We start from the raw sequence: 20,334 nt of genomic DNA on the forward strand, positions 1-20,334 counted from the left end.
GCGCTCAAGGCCCGCGATAGAAGCTATGCAATAGCTTAAAAAATCATCTACACAACATACAGTTAATATGACATTCAAATTTCAAACTATCAGATCACAACTGTAAATCTATCAATTCTAAAACAATAATAATAAATAATGTGTATATCGATACACTAAGGACAATCCAATCAAACGTAGCATTGAATTCTAACATTTATACGACTTCAAACGTGGCCCAAATACACATCCGCGAACATGATAATATGATGAAACTAGTTAAGGCTGCAGTCTAGCAAAATTGCGTTTTCAACAAGTTATTTGACAATTTTTTCCCGGCTAATGAAATGATAAACTGAATTTTTTTTTCTTGTTTATCAATTAGTGTTATATACGCAATGCGCGTGAATTTTTTCACATTTGTAAAGTTACTTTATGTTACCTTAATCAGGCCTTCAAGATAAGTCTCTTTCTCCCAAAGACATTTCGAGCTAAGTTTGTGCACTCACTACGTTGCAACCGATTACAATTTACACAATCTGATCAGCACATTATTATCCTTATATAGTCGTTATTAAAAACTGCTGAATACAATTGCCGAAAAACTTATGATTTTCTTAATTAGAACGTTATAAATTCATTAAATTTCCCATTTTTTGCCTTACAAAATCTATTGATAAATACTGCCAAAAGTTATTTTTTCCATTAATTTATTCGAGTTGGTTGAAGACCAATGAGTATTAATCCTTTAAAAAAAATTTTTTTTTAATTTTGATAATTCTTTAAATATTAAAAAAATATTTAAAATAATTAGGAAAAATCCTAGCGAATTTCTTTAGTCGCGCTCCTTGGGCCGGAGCGTTCTGACGTGTGCTCTACGCTCGATTTTCCTTCATACCGAAGTGAAAGTTGCTCTACTTCATTAAATTTAATATTTTTGTTAATTGATTATTTTTATCTTAGTTTTGTGCAAATATTCGTATTTTTAAACATTTGATTTCGATATGGAAAATAAACGAAAAAAATACGCGTGTAACTACTAGAAAAAAAATTATCTTCGAACATAAAGTTAATGAAACCAAATAGATTGCAAAGGTGATTGGCAACAATTTCTTTATTTTACGGGGTGTCAGTAAAGGGATGTAATATGTATATTTCTTTAAAACTAAAGTAAGCTCATAAATTTTCTTATAATATAATTTTTTTGAAGTACCAAAAATGTTTATTTTTCGTTTGAGAAATACGAAATATAATATAAACTTGTATTGAGAACTTGAACTTCCCAAGTTCATCCGGGGAAATCCCCATACGGGGAAAATGATTTGTTTACTCCAAAATTGATCCGAGGTGTTTTAATTTTTTCTTCTAGTCATTTTCAACGGAGCGGCATGTTGTTTGATTACTAATTTTGTAACTTAAATACAGGATGTTGGTTTTATATTCTGATCTTACAGACGCGCTGACAAATTTAGTCCGCCATTTCTAGTTTAGTCTACCAACTCTAAGTACCAATATTAAAACGAATGGATTATCATCACATCATCAAAACTCAGATGTAATGGAAGATCACAATAACATAGAAAATTCAGTGGGTGTCGAGAACTAAACAAACAGAAGTAACAGAGACGCGAAGAATAAAAAAAGAGGACGAAAACGATAATTCGTTGATGCTTTCCCTTTTCGACGTATTGTTAGGGTACATCACCAATCTGCAAAAAACAAAACTGATGATTCCCAATTGCTGATTAAAAATGAAAAACAAATAATCGACAACAGTGGTGAAAATTTGCTGATCACAATGAAACATCCTTCAGTGGTAGCAGATTTACTCATTTCAAATGTATCGGTGAACAGCGTAAAGGAGAGGAGGACAGGAAAACATTATGAATGTGGATGGTGGATTGTATACAGGGTGTAATCGATAAGTATGTGCAGGCGATTATGACGTTATTATTGCAGGTATCAAAAAACTTAAAACTGATATCGAAATTACTTTACCTAATGAGCAAAATGACAATAATAACTTTTTAAAAGTATAACGAGAAATATCTAAAAAAATTACTTTATACACTCCCATATCAAAAAGGGAAAATGGGACTAGTAGAAGTTAAATGTCTAATTCCGGCAAAAGACATGAATGCGGAAGATGCGGTTAAAAAAAATTTAATATTTGAAATACAATGCAAAAAATAATTCGTTAAAAATAGAATATATAAAAAAGTATGTAACGTTTAGGCAAAATAAAATGATGGACCATTATCAAGATTTTACATAAATTGCCTACTGTCAGAATTGATTGATTCGAGACTTCAGCATTCGATGCCCATCAAGGACCCATCCTATATCATTCAAGCGATTGAAAAAAAAGAGATAAATCCAGTGCAACCGATAAAGCATCAGAATGCTAGCAAAAGATTTATTAGGTTTATCAATATAAATCTATATATTACACATAATATTATAATAAATCTGTAGAAGACGCGAAGACTGACATCCGCGCGGACGGAGTCGCGGGCGGAAGCTAGTCACAAATAAATATCTTTTGTTTTCAATTGCGTATTTTTCTATTTTATAATTTTTTAACACAAACATTACATTTTTTTTTATTAGATACAAAATTTGTTTATCCGTTTTATTAGTTAAACTGAACAACTTTCACTAAGAAACTTAGGTCGAAAAAAATGTATAGAGTTATGCATTTTGTATGGAAAGCTTATTTTTTTTATATTTTGTCCAAATTTCTTTGTAAAAGTTGATTAGTTATATAAACATGAAGTTGAAGATATCAATAGAAAGTATTCGCAAATTTTGTGTACTGATAAAAAAAAATCACCCGGTGTAATTTTCACGAAAATTGTTTCAAATTGTCATTTTTGGTACTTATTACGAATATTAAATTATGCATACGAATGATTTAATTTTTAAAAATTAAGTGGAGCAACTTTCCCTTAGTACATTTGTATTATTTACATATAGGATGACAGGATGCATTTGTTTGCACTACTAGACCAAGCCCTTAATGAAACACGATTAATATAAGTAATGTATTAATGTCTAGTGACGTAAAAGTGTGCTAGTTCTCAAAAAATACCATTTAGTCACTCGGGTGTATCATTAACAAATTTTGGTAGTTCTTTCTTTCAATTGCCCTAATTTCTTTGGTCATCATGACAATTTTTTGTCCCTGCCTTTTGTGTACTTGGAATTTTAAATGTAATTTCGGTATTTAAGACAGTCCAGATTTCAGAAATAGTAATTGGGATTTGGGATCGTAATTAAAGGTATTTTTTGCGGTTCAATTCTTTACTTGATTCAGTGAAATTCCTTTCAGATTTATTGTTCGGAATTCTTGCAAACATACATGGCGGTATTCAGTTTTTGTACGGATGCTTTCTGATTTGATTTTTTGCTCTCTCGCTTGAAATAAATCACAATAATGTAATTTCTACCACTGCCATAATTCCATGAAATCAAACTTTTCAGACACGTTTATATAAAAAACGACGTATTGAAAAATAGCATTGATATTTTCGAATTTGAATAGCTTTTATAGTAGGTATGTGTCCATTTCAAGGAAGGGACTATAAAGCTAAATGCAAGCAATGTCGCGCGAAACAGCAGGCATGTTGTAAAATCTGATTGAAAAGCCGTATTGTTTACGATCAATCATTTGGAAAATTAAAAGGATGCAAGCTTCATTGGCTACTGTCTGTTTCACAGGAAGTCTGGCTTCGATCGCAATCTGGATTCTAGATAGATATGTAAACATATTTTTTTAGGTTCACTTTACATTTTCCCAATTAAAATACCCGTATAACATAGGCCAATCAAAGGAAACAAAATATGTATCTACTTTCATAATATGTTTTGGCCAAGGCATATAAACTTTACCAATCCTAATTTTCCAACTCAGGAGTGCAAATATTGACTGAAGAACTCCCACGTTAAACATAAAGGCTTATGATTGCTTATAAAATGTATGAAAACAAGGTTGTTATGGGTCGCGTGTATAACCGCAGACGATTCCGGGTAGACAGAAATAAACAGTGGGTGCGTCAGCTAGACGTCATTACGCTTTGTTGATAGTCTGGCTTATGACATAACTGATATTGTAAGGATATTGCACGCCTCATAAGCGAAGCGTTGAGGTGGGTAGAGATTGTCTAATCTAAAAATGAACGCCCCTCCACTGTGTTTACGCTCACATTCAAAGTACGTGTATAGACGCAATACACACAAATTGGTCTGCCTCATTGGTCGTTCAGTCCTCCAGTCCCGTCCATGCCCGAACGACAGGACCAGTTGGCCAACTAGTGCATAAATGACGCGATGCACGACAGAACGGACGTGTCATTCCGTACATAGCGCGCTCTCCCCGCCATACAATGCTAGGCACCTGAACTGATCGCCCGATTAGTTGACAAATCAGTGCGCGAGTGTCAAAGTTTGCAGTAGAATCGACGCGCGCACACATATAAAGTGGTTCAATAATTATTTGTCCTCACACATTGAAACAATTAAGTTTAGTGGAGGGGCGTTCATTTTTAGATTAGACAATCTCTACTACTGTCACTTCGCGCAAAACATCTGATTTTTCAAACTTAAAATGTCTTTATGTATCATACATTGCACTTGTAAGATAATACATACACACACATATTATTAAGAAAAAACACTATTTTTAACGTTCATGATATTTTTGATGTCATTTTTGTTATTTGAACTAGTTAAAAAACAGTTTAAAAAAGTTCTGTCTTGGACGTCCGTGTGTCTGTATGTGCGGATCCTTTTTCTTGTTAACACGATAGCGACCGAAATACTTTACTAATCGAGTCTTTTTTTTTCTCTTTCGCTTGAGTATGCTCAGGAATAGAACCCTTTCATTTTTCAGGGTCTGATTCGATGTGGTTTAATTGTTATTAAATAAACAAAAATAATAATTAATAAATATTTATTAAAAAAAAATTATGAGGCGTGCACTTTTGGATTTTCCAAATTATTTTTATTTCTTGCTAAGTAATTATTCCATTTTTACAAATTTTAACGAAACAGAACAGTTTTAATTTTAAAAGAGCTGACTGGAGAGATATTAATACTTAATCTAGGGTCTACCTCGTTCTACGAAGTACCTTAGGTTTACTTTAGGTTTTTTCCGTTGTTAGGTTGTTTCCTTTTGTTCCTAATTCATTATTCCTAATTTTCTGCCGTGTGAAACAGTTTCTCAGTTAGTATGACCTACCAACCTACCAAAACCTACGACCTACCTAAAGACAAAACGAGTAAATTTCACACATCTTATATGGGATAACCCGTACCTAAATTACGTATCTCGATGTGTATTCATTTTTCATATATTCATATTAAAATCAGCAAGCATACACTTTGCATGCAGAATAAAATATCACGATGACACAATGTCGTGCGTAGAAAGTTTTGAATGGAAGTTTACATAAGCTGTACTTTCTGATGGACTCTTACTGGATTACGTAAGTTTTAAAGCCTAAACAAAACTGCTTTAATTGATTCTTGATACGGTTAAATGAATATTGGTGTACAATCATAGGTGGTAAGTTTCAAATAAGGTGTGACTATTGTAAATGGTAATTGTAATAGGTACTTTGACAGGGCTTTAAAGAAAGTAGTAGAACTTGGCAGAAATAATTACCCAGGAAGTATTCAGAGGTTTATTATGTGACCCTTCACGTCAATTAACGTAAAATGAAACCGTTCACGAACTTGTAGCACTAATAAGGAATTTCCCTTATTCAAGATGTGAATTAAACCCACGTAAATATCCGTTGATATTTGACGATAAGTGACTGTGAAATTAGCCCACTTCCCGTACTAAAAGCGTATTTCGCAACTCTTTAGCGCTTCTGTTTGCTTTTAATTTGCGAGAGTCCGGGGGCATTCTATAAATAGAGCCACGGCTTATTTGTACGTTTCAATTGCGCAATGTATTTCTAATGGTGTATTCAAGAAATTAAGCTTGAGTTTTCATTAATTGAAAGACTTCGACACATTCGCATTAATTTCTGCACACATAATTTAATTGTTTAAAATACAATAGGGTAAGGAAGAATATTATTTGTTGGAAATAGGATCCCATCAAAAACATCCTGTAAAAAACCCAAGTCTCGCAGCTCAGTCTTTCTACCGTCAAAAGTTGTGAGATCCATGTAATACCAAGTCGGTTAATCTATTTAGTGTCTACTTGAAGGACCTTCTGTCTTAAGTTATTACATAAGTTATTATCATGCCAATATTAAAAATATTTAACGTTTTAAACAAATAGATCGACTTGGACATCGCTTGATTTGATTATTAGTATGTATCACACTACACAGCACGACGGGCCAGCGACCAACAGGAACGAGAGTTTCAATCGCGTGAGGCGCGAGAGACTATAAGAATCTAATATAATATTGTAATATTCATTTTGTTTTCATGCGATGTCCAAGTCGATCTATTTGTTTAAAACGTTAAATATTTTTAATATTGGCATGATAATAACTTATGTAATAACTTAAGACAGAAGGTCCTTCAAGTAGACACTAAATAGATTAACCGACTTGGTATTACATGGATCTCACAACTTTTGACGGTAGAAAGACTGAGCTGCGAGACTTGGGTTTTTTACAGGATGTTTTTGATGGGATCTCACTTCTTTTTGTAGAGCCTTTCTTTTTGATACCATCTACTCAGTCATAAAGTAAAATAGAGGCCAGTCTGTCTGTAAGGAGGCTAGTCGCGCCAACAATTTATATATAACAGATTTAAATTATAATATATTGTTTTATTAGATTTTCGTACTTCAAGACATGTCCAATCATGTGTTTTTCATTACGTCGACCATTTTACAAGTAATAATGTTGTTCAGTTTCATGGGCTAAACACACCCTTACCCACCCTATACCCCCTCCCTTGCCTCATATGGTAGGTACCTATCTACACCTATTAAATATTTAACCACCACCAACCACCAACTGCATAAATAACTTTGTAATCCCATATATTTATATGGGATTACAAAGTTATTGATACAGTTGGTGTATTTGGAAAACTGGACCGAAATTACAAAATATTTAAGTTTTCCCATGATTAAGACACTAAACTCTATATGTATTCCAAATATGAAGCTTCTAAGTCTGCTAGAAGTGCCTTGGACTTTTGATGATCGGTGAGTCAGTGAGTGACAAAATTTAGAAACTTTAACAAGTTGTCATTCTTAAACTACTGGTTCAAATTGACTGAAATTTTAAATATTCCGTGTTTATACAATGCCGGATTAGTTACTGAAGATTCAGGTTTCTTGCTTTATCCACAACCGAATTATAGGGGGTCGAAAAAGGCCCGAATTGCTTCGAGAAAAGGATGGTACGGCCGTGCCGCTTTTTTTTTGCTCGACTTGGCGGGGGCACTGCCGTGCCCCCAGATCACTGTTTACTCAAGTGTCTCTAGGGACTAATGATTGGTTGTATATTCTAAGTAACTTGATATTTTAACTGATGTCTCCAAGGGCCTTGTAAACATTTCATACTACTTCCATTTAGTATCATATATCAAAATCAACAATTGCTATGACCGTTTCTTTAGTGTTTATTTCACGTGCGATCTCCTTACCTTTAGACAAATTATAATGTAGCATATTACGAATAAATAGACAAAAGTTCTTAGATTAATGAAGAGAATAATTAAGCTGTCTAATATTCATGCAAATTTCAGAAGAAGTTATTGGGTATTCTCAAAATTTAAATCGCAAACCTCGCTTGATGCATTTTTTGTCAATTCTTGCTAAGACGCTACATTTTTTACGTTTTCATATGAAGAAGATGGATTTTACAGCTCATTTTGGATTTGTATTCGATTGGTTTACCTTTTACTAAGGTCCTCAATCCACACATACTATACCATCCCTTGATCTATTTCGCACGGTCGAAGTCGCTTCGTACCGCAAATTGGGCAAGCGTTGCGAAAGCGAATGTCGAGCGTTGCGACAGCGAATGTCAGGCGTTGCGACTTGTCAAGTACTTATCCTGAGCATGGTAGCGGTGTCAAGGATGTGATGAAATTTTGTTTGTGAGGAACGTAATTTGGATTTGGTTTATGGTGTTTGGAATTGGCGGTGGTATGTGAAGGTTATCGTGGTTGTCTTGGAAAAGAACGTCGTGCACTTTTAGAAAATAGCTCTGTAAACTGATTTATAAACGAACAGATACGAGCGTTCTTTTTCTTAAGTTTGAAGTATGCAAATATGTATTAGGTATGCAAATAAGAACAATAAAATTCAGCCATTTACAGCTAAGTCATTGCAGTAAATTTTTTGTGTAATCTTTATTCAAGCAGAACTATTAAAACTTGTAATATTAGAAGTATTAGAAGTATAATAATTTTGGAAGGGAAATTCGATCATGTAAATATAATATCAGATGTGCGAATAAATAGACTGTTGCAATTGATCGTGTGGAACGTAACCGATACGCGAATATTTTACGATTTTTCTTTTGTAATATCAAATGTATCGTGTTTTTATACAAGTTACATTATTAACAAGGTTGTAGGATTTTAGTGTATGTTTATACTATTGTATAAACTTGTTAAGGTTGAAATTTGTCTGTATGTTTTTTTTTGGATTGTGATGTAAAATTCGTACTGAATTAACAAATAACACAAAATAACGTAAGTGGGTATGTATAATATGTATCATTTAAAAACTGCACTTAAATAAGAAACTTTTAACTATTAATACAATCTAATAACTGATGAAATGTTTGATATAAAATCACAAAGGCCTAAAAATACAAACACAAATGTGCAAAATTGTGTTGAATCAAACTTCAATGTATTTTTTTACATCAATGGAGCATTGTTTCACAAAAACGTTATATAAGACTGAAATAACAATGAAATGATGAAAAAGATGTTTCGGCACGTAGTGAGGAATGCTGTGCGAAATAGCAATTTGTTGGACAATCGTAGACGCCTTCACGGTTCGTGGGAGACGCATCAAGACGATCACGATTCTAACCTTTAGTATTTGCTGGTATGTATTTGGTAGTGCCAAATATTAATGAGCGTAAAGTCAGGCGAGATTGTGCCTTGTGGTCAAGCGCTTCCCTATCTACAATAAAAAAATTAGTATTTCAGAATATATTTTTTTGTTATGAATGATATTATGTTGTAATGAATATTAGGGTTGGCTTTATATTGAATTGAAACAAAAAAATATTTATGTACATAGAGGAGAAAAAATATATTTTAAAATACAATTTCTGCCTAAATACGACTCTGGCCTTTCATCAACTGAATCTCAGCCTGAATGCTAACTTCATTTTGCAGATTAATAGACGGATATTCACGGTTTTTGTTGACTTTTTTTTTGCAATGGAAGCCACTGTTATATCATTGAAAATGATAAAGCAATCAGCACACGATTTAAGAGATAATAATGTTTACGTACGTAGTTGTATTTCTAGATCATGAATATGAAATACATATGTATGTGATTCCAAAATTTTATCTGAATCTGTTCACCATCAGCATAGCTTCTATCGCGGGCCTTGAGCGCGGGGGCCGGGGACCGAATGCAGAAATTCCGTAACGAAAAAACCTCAAGCTCCCCCACAGGGACGGGCACGGAAGTAGCATGCAATAGCTTTACCGCGGCAGTTCCCGAGTGCCACACGTCTTTTTTATGTTCATATTATGTATTTGTTAGTCAAAAATAAGAAGAGAATGACACATAATAACATTATGAACATAAACATCTATAGAAGACTGTTACTCTAGAAATAAGCTGAAACATACAGTAGCGGCGGGTTCTATAAACCCATTCATGTTAAAATCACGTAATAATAAACGAAGTGTCTAGTCGTCCGCTAAACGGATGAATAAAATAAATTAGTCGTCCGATTACCGGATGAATAAAATAATTTAATCGTCCGATTATTCGGATTAATAGATAACCTTTTAACACTAAAGCTAGTTGGGTTGGACTAAAGCAAAGGGGGCGCAGGACTTAGAAAATTTTTGATGGAGTTGGTGTCATTATAACACCTATTTATTATTATTTTATCGTAAAGATTACGCTAATATAAGCATGTTTTATAGGAACAACTTTTCTCTAAAATAAAAAATGGCCGAGATATTCGCCCTTAATTCGTTAGGTTAGGTTTAGGTTAGGTTAGCCTTTAGGTTAGGTTAGGTTTCTTAAAAAAAAACTACACAGAAATAGGAGCCCCGCGAAGCGGGGCTCCGTCGACGCGCAAAAAAAAATCAAGTTTAGGTTAGGTTAGGTTAGGTTAGGTTTCTTAAAAAAAAACTACACAGAAATAGGAGCCCCGCGAAGCGGGGCTCCGTCGACGCGCAAAAAAAAAATCAAGTTTAGGTTAGGTTAGCCGTTAGGTTAGGTTAGGTTAGGTTTCTTAAAAAAAAAACTACACAGAAATAGGAGCCCCGCGAAGCGGGGCTCCGTCGACGCGCAAAAAAAAATCAAATACCAACGTGTGCCCTCCTCCCCCCTCCTCCCCCCACAAAAAACCTATAATACGTGCGGCAGTTCTCTAAAGAAACCCCGATAACCTAACTATACAGGGTGTCCCACTGTTGGTATACTAAGCTCAAAGGAGGTTATAGTTTTGCATACGCTGAGTACGTAAAAAATAATTAAAAAATTCCAGACGCATTTTTTTTTCAAATAGATGAATTCTTAAAACTCTATGTGTACACCCATAACAAGCGAGCCGCCCAACTTTGCCACGAGCACGTGAGCTATCGTTTAAGATTATGTTTTCATAGATAAAATGCTCATATTAGAGAAGCGGTATATGCCGGCTACGCGAAGCTAGAGAAGAAAACATGGATATTCAGGAAAAATTTAGCAAAAAATTTTGGACGTAATTTTTTTTTAAAGTATTTTTTACGTGATCAGTGTATGCAAAACTACAAGTTCCTTCGCGCTTAGTATACCAATAGTGGGACACCCTGTATAGATAAATAGATGTTATCGGACGATTAAATTATTTTATTCATCCGGTAATCGGACGACTAATTTATTTTATTCATCCGTTTAGCGGACGACTAGCTTTGTCCAATAATAAATTTCATATGCAATTCGAAACCATTGAATAACGCGAGAAAATGTGAATATATAATATGTCATGACATCACCAAGCAGTTCGCGATTTTCATATTTGGCAAGTGGTATTTCCTATTTGTATGACATTTTAGACACTTTATGGTAAGGACCACGTATGTAGTTTAAAAGTGTGTATTCCAGTTTTAAGATTATTTTAAGTGAAAATATTCTAATCTAAAAATCTAATTTAAGGGTGCGTTTCCACCAATAATGTGCGAGGATGTGTAGCTAGGAATGTGTTTGAAAATAACCAATAGTAGGCATCGTTTCAAACGCTACGCTTCTAACTTCATAGTAAATGAAGCGATATGATTGGTTTTTACTTTTTACAAACACAATATTATTGGTGAAAACGCACCCCAATCCTGCTAATATCTAACTCTCATCGAGTACGTATCTTTACTTGGTAGATACCTCTTGATTTTTTAACTACTCTTATCACAACGTGAAAGTGAAACACACAATTTATAATTACGTAAAACGTTAAAACCATAACAATAAAGAACAATTCACAACTCACACGGAAGTCGGAAGTCGATATGTCGTTTAACTTTTATCTCACATTCCTTTACAATCGCGTATGGAATTCAACATTGTGTTTTCAATACTGTACGTGTACAACAAAGAATAATAAAATCAATTCAGAGCCATTTTGTGACGTCATATGTACATTTATATTTTTTAATTTAGAACTAGTGAATTGTTAAAATTATTTGAAACCTATAAAATAATTCACAATCTAAAAGCGATAACGTTTGCAATTAATTTTGATACAAGAAACTGAAAAAATAAAACACCCACACAGCAATAATTTCTATGTATTTAAAACCGTATTTTTCAAATTTTATTTGTCACAAAGAACGTTCCTATTTTTAATTGGATCGTAAAGAATGCAGCGATATCTGCACGCTAATAATAGTTTGTCAAAACAACGTGTTGGTATAGCCGGTCGGCATGTGGGGCCCGAAGTGGTGCCTTGAATACAAAATGGGCGGCTTATGGCTTCGGAATGCGGTGCCAACATTCCATACGCCTGCATATGGCGGATATTAATACGGTTTGAATTTTGATTATAGATGCCGTTTGATAATGTTGGTTTAAAATTGATGGTAAATAACAACATCTAATACTAAGTAATACAAAAATAATAATTGAATGTCGCTATAACATTAATAGAATTACTAAAACCTTCCTAAAACATAAATAGAATGACATTTAATTTACATTCATAGATCTGCTTTTGTTTGTTTCTTTTTATTTTGAAGTTTGGGCGTTTTGGCTTAAATTATAATATGTATCAATAAGCTTTATAACCTTATGTATAACCGAGAATTATGTGCTTTATCTGATAATATTTTTGTTACCTTTTTACTTATTTTTTTTAAATATATTAAAAAACATTACTCACGATTGTCAATAACACCAAACAATGAAATGATACGAATGTAAATGATACACCTTCTTGCGCGGCATTTGTCACGCGCCAAAAACTGCAGATTAAATAAATGTTAGGCGGTGGCACTCGCTCATACAGCCACAATTAGTTTAAATTATTTTTATTTATTAATTATTCGTGTATTTAGAATATAATAGAAAGATAATAGAAGCCAATAATGTACAAGGTTTAATTTTGTGAATATGTTGATGTGACCAATTTAGTAAACGGTACGTAAATATAGGCACTTATCATATTGTGAATACAATATTGCTAAGATATTCTGACCTTACATTATGCATGCAATCGGAGGTCAAGCTTACACTATACAATATACATTGATGACGTCACAACTCGTCGCGGCTGTTGTAAACAACGAGTTCAATATACAGATGTAGATTTTGTTTTGGTTTTTGCTTCGAAAATTGTATTGATAAATAATTCAGAGGTTTTATACAGGGTGTCCCACTATTGGTATACTAAGCGCGAAGAGATTTGTAGTTTAGCATACACTGATCACGTAAAAAATACTTAAACAACAAAATTACGTCAAAAATTTTTTGCTAAATTTTTCCTGAAAATCCATGTTTTCTTCTCTAGCTTTGCGCAGCCGGCATATACCGCTTCGCTTATGTGAGCATTTTGTCTATGAAAACATAATCTTAAACGATAGCTCACGTGCTGGTGGTAAAGTTGGGCGGGTTGCTTGTTATGGGTGTACACATAGAGTTTTAAGAATTCATCTATTTGAAAAAAAAAATGCGTTTGGAATTTTACAAGTATTTTTTACGAACTCAGCGTATGCAAAACTATAACCTCCTTTGAGCTTAGTATACCAACAACGGGACACCCTGTATAATGGTGCTAACGTTTGTGAGCGGCCATCTTTGTTATCGTTTTAAAAACATAATAGGGCATAACATGCGCATGTTTATTATATTAATTGGTTTTATAGAATGTTCTAGTTTATTCAATTCGTACAAGCTTTGTTTTTGTTTTACGTAGTATCGTGTTTGTTAAAACAGCTGTTGCTATTGTGACGGTGAACGAATGAATCGTCGAGAGTTGTTTTTTTTTTTGCTTTTAAAAACTTGTTTTATGCCAGCTACAAAATAAAGTTTTTTGGTTGGTGTTCTCGTGTCATCGTCCGTATTCTATATGTAAATAAATATCTTGGTTTCTATATTTCCTATTTTTTATAGAGCAATATTATTTTATAACAGAAATTTCGTTAACGTTTCATTAGGAAGGCACCTATTGTAAATTAATTAAAAACAAACTAATTTATGTACTTAAAAAATAAAACTAACGTTCTATAGGTACAACATGATACCTTCCATATGTTACGATTTCGTGGAAAAAAACTGCGTTGGTTTTATTCAAATAAATATAAACATTGTCCTTTATCCTTATTCATTTAATAATTACAGTAATATATTTAATCCGCATATTGCAATAATTTGCTCGAAAAACAAGCAGTTTTTATATAAGTATTTATTTATGATATAATTACCTATTAGCTTTCCGCCCGCAGCTTCGCCCGCATACTAAAAGGAAAATCCGCATAGTTAGTAGTTACTGATCCCGTGGGATTTCCGGGATAAAAATAATCTTATACTCTTTCTCGGATCTCAAAGTATCTTCGTACCAAATTTCATCCAAATCTGTTCGGCGGCTAGGGTGTGAAGACAGACAGACAAACAGACGGAGTTAGTTTCACTGCTATAATAATATTATAAGTTAGGTACTTGCAACACATATTTAAATCACAAATTATATAAACGTCACATTTATTAATTTATTCATTGGGATTTTTAAATAGAAATGTATTTTATTGTTATTACACGCTTTATATTAGCTTCACCTGTATGTTTGTTTGTTTGTAACCGACTTCTTTGGGCGCGATTTTGACCCACTTTAAACGGCCAGATTTCGTTCAGATTTATTGAGGACCGATGACAATACACTAATTTGATAAAATTTTCTATTTTTTAGTTCGGTTTTCTATAAAAAGCGTGTTTTTTTAGTTTTTTTTAAACTATTATTATTTAACATCAACGTTTAACACTATTCACTAGTTGTCTGTAAACAATGTAGGTATAGTTTATGTCTAGCCTTGTTGTTTTAGTATATTATCTCGATAGTTTATTTAAAATAAACTTTCGACCCTTTAACAAAAAAATACGAAAAGGACAAGCAATCGGACAGAATTAACCAAAATAGTTTTAAAGAAATGTAACTTCAATTTGATTTCTTTTGATTTTAGGGTACCTATACAGTCTTAGAGCATTAAATATACAGTATACACTAACTATATAGTTTGTTAGAAAAATTCTGTAACAAATGATTGTATCGAACTGATCTAGCGTGATTACTATAACTGAGTTATCGTGATAATTGTTAAGTAACGAGAATCCTTCAAGGCTCATTATTACATCAGTTATCGGACATGCCATTATTTTTACAACTAGGTTATATTCAATTTAGAGCATTCGATCAATAGCAATTACATTGATTATTGGTTTCATCATTACCAAGCTATCTTCAGATGTTTTATAAGTAGGTGGGTAGGTTGCTTCGTATTCTACAATTTTAAAGATTCTTATATATGCACTTTCCGTTATTGTGAGGCAGGCGTGACTTACACAAATTTTCATTCCCTATATTACATTTTTCATCTCCGTAAAATTTTCTGTCGCAGTAAATATAAAAAAATATTAAGTGAAAATGGAACGTGGATTATGTTGCATTATTTTATAATATTACATTCGATTTAAGAGATTGAAAGTTTTTAAACCTAGACTAATTAAATATTACCTTAAGTCTTAAGAGATAATTTATCATTACAAAGAGGATACCTTTAAAGGAGCCAGATGATTAATCAAAAAGAAACGCGCGGAAATCCACCTACATAATGAATATCATCATCATCAAATCTCTATAATGTTATTTCCTGATTAAAAGTCTTTTATTAATAAAACCGTATATGAAGTATTATCATATGATTAATTGGCTTCTTATTGACGTGGGAGTTCCAATGTTGAGGTCACGCTTGCATCGGGGCTATCACGATAGAATAGAATATATAATATAGAATGGAATCTTACTGATCTATACAATTATAAGAATTTACTAGTATAGTACAAGTATAGAAAAAAATAAACATGTATGCGAATAAAACAATCTCATTCGTACCTTTGATTGTTTCGAAGGATCGAGATTCAAGGTTCAAGGTTCACTTTATTATATAACAATGAGCTGCAATCTTCGACCTTTCTTTTTTTTTGTATTATCGTCATCATCATCACTTTCATCAACAGCCCATAATATTACCACCTGCAGAGAACGGCCTCTATGAGAGTTTAAACCATTTATTATATTTTTCTACAGCAATATCCTACAAATATTATGGCACTTGAAGTTTTCTTCTTTCTTGGTGTGGATTGGTTTTCTAAACACTACTCATATCAAGAGTTACGATACAGCTAATAATAAAACACCTAACGAATATACTTAATGTTTTGATAATACGCCAAGAGTGCTCGTAAACCTCAATAGTTGATAATCACCGTGAGAGGTTGGCTGGCAGCCAAAAGTTAGATTTGATGCGTAGTTCTTAAATTGTTTAAGAATTTTTATGGAGAATAATGTAGTAGATAAGATATGGTGTGATGAGGTGGTTTAGGAAAAGAAGCTTAATATTGTAAGAATATAATAATTTGCTGGCAACTCGACATCTGTTTAATCTGGCCATTATTTTTTTCATATTTTTATTCATTTTTTATTTCTATTAGTTAATGAATAAACATGTTGAACTTAAACAGAAAGTACAGAAGGTCGACTTCTTTAGAAAATAGACCTCATTATTTAAAGTTTCTATCAAATCAAAATGCTAATATTTACAAACACCTTTTCGCCTTCCAATGTTTACAAACATCGATTTCCTTGTATCAACATAAAAACCATTCAAATATCCAATTAATATAAAAACACGATGATACAGGATGAACATAATATAGGTACGTAATATATTTATTTACGAAACTGGTAAGTATACATGGCCATGCCATTACAATCTTAAATCATGAACTACAATAGCGAAACGAAACAATAGCGAATAGCGCATAAACTCGGTTCACATAAACCTTGCATAATTCAGAAGCTTGTAACAAAAAGTCATGCGCCCGCGCCGCGCCGCGCCGTGCCGGTCCGCGCTTGGTACCGAACCTATAAGAATTCTGTGCTATAAGTTCACATGGTTTGAAACTTAATTGAATACATTCTTTAGGTAATTGCTATAGAGTATGTATGTATGAAGAGTGTTTAGAAAAATTTGTATAGGATGGATAGATGGAGGGAATTTGGGCAAGATGGTATAGTGGTACCCACTACCCATTATAGAATATTATAGAAAGAGATGGTGGAGAACTAGGAGGTAGGAATTATAGTGACCTCGTGACTGTATTCTGTTGTTTTTGTCTAAAGTGTAAGTGGGATTCTCTGGTCAGTAACTACGTGAATAAAGGTGTTAGAATATTAGAGATGTGAGGAGGTCCTCCATTATACTAATATTAAATTCCGCAGTTAACATTGCTTGGTTTTGTTGAGTGTTGTAATACAGTCAGAAAACCATGGGCTCAAATTATAGAGTAATTATTGATGATTATTATGAAGTCTGAAATATGAAGTATTTACATATTTGTCAATGAAATGATTTCCGTAAATTCTGCTACCGTTAACTTTTATTTCTCTTGATGAAGGGGATCTAAAGCATAATTTACGACTATCACCTAAATACTACCTTACTAATACCGAAGAGTCATATTTCCATGAGCCTTAAAAAACAGTCAGACATTAAAACCAATCAATGATGATGTGTATGATCGTACACTCGTAGTAACGATTAGTAGTCTCACTATAAGTACATTATGAATATGATCTATACAGTATAGGTACAGTATAAAGAACCGGTTCATCTGCAGCTGCATTATATCAAGATGATTATATGAGCATTTTAATTGACTGTCTGTTTGTTTAAGTACCGGATGTGTAGCTTTTCTACGTAAACAAATACGTCCTCTTGTCTGTATGGTATTCTAAGAATGTGCTTCGTTTTTCTTCTATTTAGCTTTGATGTTAAGAATTTATGTAATCAGTAATCCTGTGTTTTTTATAGACGTGAAGAAAAGTAATATTTACGATTGTAGTAGTGTGTTAGGATCTGATTTTTGATTAGATAACATTAATATTTTGTTTATACATATACATATGAAATTATATAAAATATTTATAAATGAACTTAAATAAACATACAAACAATCATAGTGTGTAGATATTATGATTTATGTGTAATTGTTAAATGGTTGGTGTTGCTATTTAAAATTAATAACGACCAAAATTATAATAATTATGTTCGTGAATATTTTTTCGTCAGAAACATATAATTGCATATGTATTGCATTATATGTTTATGAAATGTTAACTTTCACTTATTTTTTTTAGAATTCACTTATTAATTGTGACACTTTAAGTTTGTTTAGTACAAGGTCAATTAAACTTTTTCGTCATTTTATTATTAACAAGAAACGATGTGTTAAGAATTTAACTAGCTGGAACTTTTACTCTCGTAGTATCCAAGTTCCCAAACTGTTTTAACATTAAAAAGTAACAAATAGGTACTGTCCTTTCAAACCTTCACACCTACAAAAACAAAAATAAAATCTCCAAAATATACTTAATAATACATTACAATTACATTAGTGTACTTACAAAAATAGCAAGATTACCACTAACCAGCATATTCTTAACCACCAATTTTGTTACAGAGGCGTGTTCCCGTGGAAGAGCAACTCGTCAACAAAAAGCCAAGAGACCCCAAGCAGTACATGGAAGATATTCAGCAAGTCGAGTGCTCTAACCAAGGCGGTGGACGTGCAGCCCTCTCCAGTGACGTCAGCGACCAACACCCCACACCATCACAAGAGGCAGGGCAGTTCAGCTAGCGAGAAACAGTTTGAGGACCTCGTGGCTAGCTCGATAGCGTTGATACAGCATGACAGGTTAGTTTTGGAACATTTATGGCTTGAAATAGGAATAGGAAACAAAGTAGCTCGACGACAAAGAGCCAAGAGACCCCAAGCAGTACATGGAAGATATTTAGCAAGTCGACCAAAACCGAAACCAGTGTCTAATTTATATGGGGTGTTTTATGAGAGATGAACATTTTTGAAGTTTTCAGCAGAGATACACAGTACTTTTGTTATTTTAAATGATTGCACTATAAATCGGAATAAAATAGATTATGTCTGTACCGAGCATACTACAGTTATGCTCGCTGCAAGTAAACCAGCCCCCCCTGTGACAGAAGGCGGATAGCCCGGTAATATGGTGGCGTTATCTTTTTCGATACCGTCACCTATTGCCAACTTATGGGCTTGGTCGGGTCGCCAAGTTGCGGCACTCACCACGTAGGCGGTGGGGGTATAAGGCCTAGCTGTTAACCCCTGTCGCCGAAGGTGAACGGTGGCCACCGTTGGGTTTTAGTGGGTATGGCTTCTTGCGAGTCCCACATACCCCCTCATGCAGCAAAACTGTAGAGGGGGATGCGTAAAAGCATTTCCCAACGTTAAAAAAAAAAAAAAAAAGATTATGTCTGTACGATTGTAGTTTAATAATAATTAATAGGTGCAATAGAAGAGTCCAAAACAAGTGGAATAAAGATAATATAAAAGTGACTTTTCATATCATTGAATATCTCACTAAAGGTAGACTTCTGTATGTTTACGGTCTAGTAAGTAATAAATTGTTCGCATCCTTTGTTCAAAATAAATCAATTAAAATAGACTAATTTCTCCAGATATTCTTAGAGCCAGTGTGGAAACTTGTATGAACGTTATAATAATCAATTCAGCAATATCAACACAAATTCTGCTTCTGTTATATTTATCACTAGCGGTCCGCCCCGGCTTCGCCCGTGGTACATGTTTGCGTTTTCTCTACATAAGAACCATCCTCGTACTTCAAGGAATATAATAAAAAAAGAATTATCGAAATCGGTTCAGCCGTTCTCGAGTTATGCGCTTACCAACACATTTTGTGATTCATTTTTTTATATAAAGAACACATCATCGTATCTATATTAAGTTCTATATTAAAGAGACGTAGCTCGTTAATGTTTACGTAAAACATTGTTTATCTAACAGTATCAAATACACAATTATTCTGTCTGATACCGCCGGATACTGATAAGCCCACACACTTTGTAATAATGTTTTTTCTGAATGAAACCCCTGTTTTATATTTAGACTATCAAGTTGATAAAGTTCTTCAATATGTATAACATCTCATAGATAATATTAAATTAACGGGGAAGTGTTGCCTTTTTTTTAAATATAAATTTTATTATGTCACTACATAGCTAGAGTTTCAAAATGAAGTTTCTTAAATACTATAAAATATCAGATTAGAACATAAAATTATCGTTGAGTCAAACATAAAATATACAATAACATTTTAACTGTATATATTACTAGCGGTCCACCCGATCCCGATTTTGATAATTCTTTTTTTATAATATTCCTTGAAGTAGGTATGAGGATGTTTCTTAGGGAAAAAAAACATAAACATGTACCACGGGCGAAGCCGGGGCGGACCGCTAGTAAATAATAAATTGAGGTAAAGAAGTACTTTGTTGAATTTGAAATACTTTTCACAATAATAAATATGAAAAGATCAAAGACTTTTGACCTCATATTTTAATATTTCGAGGAACTATCGAACCATA

General features: G+C 33.2%; 1 protein-coding gene across 1 annotated transcript in view; it reads left to right on the plus strand.

The window, feature by feature from the left end:
• LOC149484250 (TBC1 domain family member 12-like) overlaps positions 1–20,334 on the plus strand; it is a 53,691-nt gene that overhangs the window by 17,146 nt on the left and 16,211 nt on the right. Inside the window, exon 2 of the mRNA XM_089701800.1 lies at positions 18,377–18,610. Coding sequence (XP_089557926.1) covers positions 18,377–18,610 — 234 coding nt within the window. The remainder of the gene's footprint in view (positions 1–18,376; positions 18,611–20,334) is intronic.

Source organism: Colias philodice, chromosome 12, assembly GCF_061535455.1.
Source record: "Colias philodice isolate Cphi_HAF_F1 chromosome 12, ilColPhil1 Martin Lab GWU primary, whole genome shotgun sequence".
In the NCBI taxonomy this organism is placed as follows: Eukaryota; Metazoa; Arthropoda; class Insecta; order Lepidoptera; family Pieridae; genus Colias; species Colias philodice.